Genomic DNA, 754 nt, shown 5'->3' on the forward strand with positions numbered 1-754 from the left:
CAGGTGGCCCGGCCACGCCCCTCCCGACAGGGGCTGCCATCAAGACCCCCAAGCTCGGGCTCTGCCCCTCACGCGGGTGGTGTTCTCTCGGCAGCGTGAAGCTGAACGAACACTTCCTGAACACCTCGGACTTCCTGGACACCATCAAGAACAACCTGGACAAAGCCCTGGGGCAGAAGTAGGGGTGGCGAGCGCGCCCGGCTGTGGTCCCGGACTCGCGGAGGGTGAGCCTCAGCCCTCTCAGGAGGCCTTTCTAGGGGACGTTTTTTATAAGCGACATGTTTTTCCAAGTCTCTGCGCTGCCCCTCGCGGAGGTGACGTGAGGCAGGAGCGGTGTGTTTTACCTCAGCCCGTCAGTATGTTCCGCATACTGTAATTTATATCGCCTTGGAACACGTGGTGCCATATTTAGCTACTAAAACCTCTTCACAAAGCTGTCTGCTGTGTTTGTCCCTCAGGGGAGGAGGCAGCTGGGGCCCGGAGGGCGGGGGCTCCACGGGGACAGGTCTGTCCCAGGCTCCATCCAGTCCTGGGCCCGGGGGGGGGGGCGAGCAGGAGGCTCCAGGGGCCCCCCGAGTAGCCGCTGGGACTCTGGGGGCGCAGGCCTGTGGGCCCCCTGGAATTTCCTAGCGTGGTTCCTGTATCGTTTGGGGGTCATCACTTCTCCATAGATTCAGGTTGTGTTTTTCTTTTTCTTTCCGGTTTTCACCTTATAAACATCTCCAGAGCCCTTGCCCTTTTCTTGGTACTGAAA

General features: G+C 59.8%; 1 protein-coding gene across 1 annotated transcript in view; it reads left to right on the top strand.

Moving 5' to 3' along the window:
* IDH2 (isocitrate dehydrogenase 2 (NADP+), mitochondrial) overlaps window positions 1-433 on the top strand; it is a 9,772-nt gene extending 9,339 nt beyond the window's left edge. Inside the window, exon 10 of the mRNA XM_014532496.1 lies at window positions 95-433. Within this exon, the coding sequence (XP_014387982.1) occupies window positions 95-182 (88 nt within the window). The 3' untranslated portion in view covers window positions 183-433. The remainder of the gene's footprint in view (window positions 1-94) is intronic.
* Window positions 434-754: the final 321 nt, after the last annotated feature.

Source organism: Myotis brandtii, unplaced genomic scaffold (assembly GCF_000412655.1).
Source record: "Myotis brandtii unplaced genomic scaffold, ASM41265v1 scaffold897, whole genome shotgun sequence".
In the NCBI taxonomy this organism is placed as follows: domain Eukaryota; kingdom Metazoa; phylum Chordata; class Mammalia; order Chiroptera; family Vespertilionidae; genus Myotis; species Myotis brandtii.